This window comes from Setaria italica, chromosome III (genome assembly GCF_000263155.2).
Source record: "Setaria italica strain Yugu1 chromosome III, Setaria_italica_v2.0, whole genome shotgun sequence".
NCBI lineage: Eukaryota > Viridiplantae > Streptophyta > Magnoliopsida > Poales > Poaceae > Setaria > Setaria italica.
This window is the reverse complement of record NC_028452.1, coordinates 25,104,084-25,109,973: the sequence shown is the minus strand read 5'-3', so window position 1 is coordinate 25,109,973 and position 5,890 is coordinate 25,104,084. Positions and strand designations below refer to the sequence as shown.

At 45.1% G+C, this 5,890-nt stretch overlaps 1 protein-coding gene across 1 annotated transcript; it reads left to right on the top strand.

The window, feature by feature from the left end:
- The first annotated feature begins 2,311 nt into the window (after positions 1-2,311).
- On the top strand, positions 2,312-5,260 carry LOC101761064 (putative receptor protein kinase ZmPK1). Its single transcript, XM_012844716.2, has one exon. The coding sequence runs from the start codon at positions 2,463-2,465 to the stop codon at positions 4,944-4,946; it is 2,484 nt and encodes an 827-aa protein (XP_012700170.1). The 5' UTR covers positions 2,312-2,462; the 3' UTR covers positions 4,947-5,260.
- Positions 5,261-5,890: the final 630 nt, after the last annotated feature.

Below are 5,890 nucleotides of genomic sequence, written 5' to 3'. Positions count from 1 at the left end.
GCTAGTTTTAAAAATTAGCTAGCAAGAATAATCCTAAATGACGTGTATTTTGAAATAGAGGGAGCGATGCAAATTAGCTGAAAAACCTTTTTGCATTGCTCGCTATCTCATGTTAAAACCATAAGGTTTATGGGTACCTCCATCCACGTAAGACGTGTTTATGCTAGACCATGAATTCCCAACTCATCATAGGGTTTATGGGTAGTTTTCACTCTCAAAGAGATCATGAAGAGGATGGGGGTGGGGAAAGAGATCACACTATGTCCCCGTTGCCATCCCTAGAGATCGGGCTCCAAGCCTCCAAACCATTTCCTGAGAAATATGTTTTTCTCTTTTCTCCCAAGCTCCTTATTAACTTTATTACTATCTTGGCAATTTGCTTACTTGATATCGTATTAAATACTATGGAAACGAAGACAGAGTTAGGATACGTTCATTCCTTTCTAAGCTTAACGCAATTGTTGTCTTATCTCGTTCATCCACGTAGCCATGGCCCAGCATGACATATGACTCGAAGACTAGTACAATTCTCCCCGAAACAGTATGTTCAATACAAAGCCCTTCTCCCGGTAAACGACAGCGACTGCCCGACCTGATCCTCGTGCTTCCTTGAGGATAAAAGTCACCGTGAAGCATCGAGATCAGGCTGTAAGAGAGCGACCTGGGCTCACATGATAGTTTTAGTACTAATAACCGAGAGACATATGAGTGCCTTTCCAATTATTCCCTAATATAACTTTTTTTAAAAGACAAACGCACATACTCGTATATTTAATGCACATTCATTCATATAAATACACGCATGCATTCCACTTGTGACCTTGGAAAGACTAGACATACGGATCTTAATATTGGACAGCTACTTCCTCAGGCCGGATCTTGCGCTTCGCAGTTCGAAGAATGCAACTCTAGTTTCCTAAGAAGGTAACCAATTTTAAATTTGATCAAATTTATGCTTCGCAGTTCAAAGAATGCAACTCTAGTTTCCTAAGAAGGCAACCAATTTTAAATTTGATCAAATTTATACAAAATAGTACTGGTACAAAATAAATATCAATAGATTAATCATGTAAGAGACGTGAATATTAGTATTTTTTTATAAATTTGATCAAACTTGAAACTACTTACTTCTTGAGAAGCGAGAGTTGCATTATTTTTGGGACGGAGGGAGTACATACTTATCGACAATAGTTTGAAGCACATATGAAAGCAGCTGGGATATCTATTCAAGTCGCATTTCTCGCAACAGGTATAAAATTCCAAGCGCAGCAATCCTTGACAAAATGTCATCGTTATATTAGCATACATAGCCAGTAATAACATACTTTAATAACCCGCATCACGCTTAATAACATACCACTATATTTATTTCAAAATGTAAGGCTTTTAAACTTTAGTAAGTCAGACTTCCTTATCTTTGAAAAAGTTTATTGAAAAATGCACCAACACCTAAAAATCAAAATAGTTTAATTAAATGAACCACGAAACACGTCTTAATGTAGCGCGTTTATTTTGTGTTGTAGATGTAAATTTGATTAAAGTTGAATAAGTTTGATTTAAGATCAAGTTAGAGAGAAGTACTAATGTACTATGGTGACTCTTCCATGCCGTTCTCGGTTGTCAGTTTGCCAGTTTGGAGAAGTCGAACAAGCAAGCCAGCACCATCGGGTCGCTTTCAGCAGCCACGTACGCTCCATCAAAGACAACCTGACAAGGCAGGGGAGGTCGCGTACTATACGTACGTACGGTGGGAACCGGCGAGCCACAGAGCAGAGAGGGAGGAGCTCACTGCCGCTGCCAAGTACTCCGTGGAATACTAGTAAAACCATCCAGACCATGAATGATTATTCCGATGACACGTCTGAAACGTCCGTTACTCTCGAGTAGTCGAGTCTCAAGGCTCAAGCTAATGTCATTGTCGTACGTCGTATTGTATTTGTATCTTATCTCATTCAGTCATTCTCTTTCTCTACGGGAGCCATGCATACGTCTGTCTGCCTGCCTGCCTGTCTGTCTATATGCTTCCCTGGTAAAGAGTATTGTCGTCAGAACACACACGTCCTTGTCCCTGTGCGACAGTGACTTCCCTCTGACCTGATCCTCGAGCTTCCTTGAGGACTCCAACAACTCGATCGGTCGGAATCATCAGATGAAAAAGTCATCGTGTGAAGCATCGTGATCATCCATGGAGATGAGAGAGCGACTTTGCCTGCCGATACAATCGGTTGTTTTGCCATACCATCAATTTTTCATCTCTCGTCGGCATGCAAAAGTCCAACTAGATACGAGTTCATCTCCTCCGCTTGCTGGATAAGTTTTACAAAGTCACAAGCTACAAAGAAATATTCCAACACGCCGTGGCTCCAGCGGCCCTGTGTTTGTTTTTGACCAGGAACAACAACAACCATATACAATTCAAAATGAAGCACCTGCACCTGCAATGAAGTACTACTAGTCCAGCCATGCTCATCCCAGCTCCGAAGCTCATACCACCCATGCAGCCGGCCATGTCCGCTCAGCTCCTCGCTCTCCTCCTCTCCAGTACCTTGATGCTTTCCTCTCCACCCCTGATCGGCGCCGCAGCTCGCGACACCCTGCGCCGGAAATCCTCGATCGCCGTCGAGGACCACGACACCCATACCCTCCGGTCACCGGACCGCACATTCTCCTGCGGCTTCCACCGCGTCTACAAAGACGCCTTCACCTTCTCGGTATGGTACACCGACGACGAGGCGGCCGTGGTCTGGAGCGCCAACCGCGGCACCCCCGTGCACGCCTGGGGCGCCGCCGCCACCCTGCGCAAGGACGGCGCCATGGTGCTCACCGACTACGACGGCACGGTGGTGTGGCAGGCCGACGCCAAGTCCGCCGAGTACGCCCAGCTGCTGGACACTGGCAACCTCGTCCTCAAGAACTCCAGCGGCGACGTCGTCTGGCAGAGCTTCGACTCGCCGACCGACACGTTCCTCCCCACGCAGCGCATCACGGACGCGTCCAAGTTAGTCTCCACCACTGATCAGTTGCATGTTCCCGGCCACTACACCTTCCGTTTCAGCGACCAGTCGATGCTGTCGCTCATATACGATAATGCCAACATGACCAGCGTGTACTGGCCAGATCCTGATTTCATGTACTACGAGAACAACAGAAACTTGTACAACAGTACTAGAATAGCAAGCCTTGATGACTCCGGGGAGATCTTTTCGAGCGACTTTGCTAAGAGTAGTCGTGTGCGTTATGCCTCTGATACGGGCGCTGGGATTAAGAGGAGGCTTAAATTGGATAATGATGGGAATGTTAGGCTCTACAGCTTGAATAATTCAGACAAAAAATGGACAGTTTCATGGATTGCTGAATTCCAACCATGCATGACTCATGGGTTGTGCGGCCCCTATGGAATCTGCCACTACTCGCCCGCACCGACATGTTCTTGCCCGCCTGGCTATAAGATGAGGAACCCAGGTAACTGGACACAAGGTTGCATGCCTATTTTTGATATATCATGCCAAGGGGAACAAAATTTGACTTTTTTGGAACTTCGAAACACTGATTACTGGGGATCTGATCAGCAACGTATTGAAAAAGTGTCAAGAGAAATCTGTCAGAACGTTTGCAGAGATGACTGCACCTGCAAGGGGTTTCAGTATCAGGAAGGAAATGGTACGTGCTATCCAAAATCTCTTCTCTTCAATGGAAGGTCTTTCCCAACGCCCACTGTGCGCACAATGTACATCAAACTCCCATCAAGTTTGGACACATCAAAACTTCAGATTCCGCAGTCCAATGTGCTTGATTCTGCACCACGTAAGCCTGTATGTGGTCCTATAAGCACAATATTCACGGAACAAAATCCCAGTTACTTACATAAGCCTAGTCAGGAGGAGCCAAAATGGTTCTACTTCTATGGGTTTATTGGTGCATTCTTCATTATTGAAGTTTTCTTTTTCACATTTGCATGGTTCTTTGTCTTGAGGAGGGAATTGAAGTCATCACAAGTATGGGCAGCTGAGGAAGGCTACAAGATGATGACCAATCATTTCCGAATGTATAGCTACAGAGAGCTGGCTAAGGCAACTGAAAAATTTGCACATGAGCTTGGATGGGGAGGTACAGGGGTTGCCTATAAAGGCATATTAGACGATGACCGACTGGTGGTTGTAAAAAAGCTGGGAAATATAAGGCACAGCAGAGAAGAATTCAATGATGAGTTGCATGTTATTGCGAGGATCAACCATATGAACCTAGTAAGAATATATGGGTTTTGTTCAGAAAGATCCCACAGGATGTTAGTCCTCGAGTACGCTGAGAAAGGATCGTTGGCACACATATTGTTCAAAAGTAAAATCTCTTTAGAATGGAATCAGAGATTCAACATTGCCTTAGGTGTTGCAAAGGGACTGGCCTATCTTCACCACGAGTGCCTAGAGTGGATCATTCACTGCAACCTGAAGCCTGAGAACATTTTATTGGACCAGGATCTGGAGCCTAAGATCACTGACTTTGGGTTGGCAAAGCTGGTCAACAGATCTGGGGATAATCAAAATGTAACACGAGCACGAGGAACCATAGGTTACATTGCTCCAGAGTGGATATCTGGTTTACCGATAACTGCCAAGGTCGACGTGTACAGCTATGGAGTTGTGCTTCTCGAACTGGTGTCAGGAACACGGGTTTTTGATTTGGTCAAAGGTGAAGATGAGAAGGTGCATGTGATGCTGAAGAAGTTCATCAAGATGCTTTCCTACAGATTGGACAGGGAGGAACCCTTTTGGATAGCAGAGTTTGTGGATTTCAGACTGGGTGGTGAATTCGACTACTCGCAAGCAAAAGCTTTGATCAAGTTGTCTGTCTCGTGCTTGGAGGAAGAGAGGAAGAAAAGGCCAACGATGGAATCGGTAGTGGAGAGCCTCCTTTCAGTTGATTTAGCTGCAACTGCAAATCACTGAAACAGCTATGGTGAAGGAAGTATGGACGTTTTTTTTTCTTGATTAGAGGGCACCATGGAATCTCTATGGTATACTGGTATCCTATTGTAAGCACCATACTAATTTTTGCAGTCTTAACTTCCTATTACAGTGCATCGTTCCAAGTTGTGTAGTGATGGAACAGTGCTAATGTATTTCTAGTGGCTTTTGTGTATATTCATAGTGTTGTAATACTGACAAAAACAGAAAGCACATTTGGGGATGCTAGATAGACCAGTAGCCCAGTACTATATTTTTTTGAACATGAAAGTAACAATATTGAAATAGTGAAACAAGATGCACAAGCCTGAATGATAAGAAACTGCGCCAGTAGCACCAGGTACCTGCTTAGACACTTCAGTCCGCAAGTGTCTCTCGCGGCCTTCGCTTCTCCAACTGCTCGGTTGTTGGATTTTTCCTGAAAACCAGAAACAGCAGAGAACCCCTTGCGCTGCTTGCAAAACACAAGAAATTGACAGCGAGCCAATGTATGTTAATTGACAGATGCAAAACATGTACGACCGAACAGGCTAAGGGAGAACAGTGAGAAGAGGGAAACCTGAAACAAAGCTTGGGTCTGCTCCTTGGGCCTACGTGCTCATCTGCAGAGAAAAAGAAAAATGAGTGTCAAAGAATGCTTAGCAGACACACGACGGGTGTCTTGTCCATACACACACATTGCGCGTGCAATCGCCGAGGTATGACTACTGAGCGGCCGGCCGGCGAGAGTTGTGCCTAACCAGCCGGCGAGATCAGATTTCGGCCCCGTTTAGGTTCATCGCTATTTTTGGATGCGCGTAGGGATCCAAACTAGCGTTGAGACCGGAACGCATGCTGAGCAGCCTTTTTTTTTTCCAATAGAAAGATCTATTATTTATGTGCCCTCATTCCTTTCTGCTTAGAGAGGGGTGCTCAAACGTCCCGGG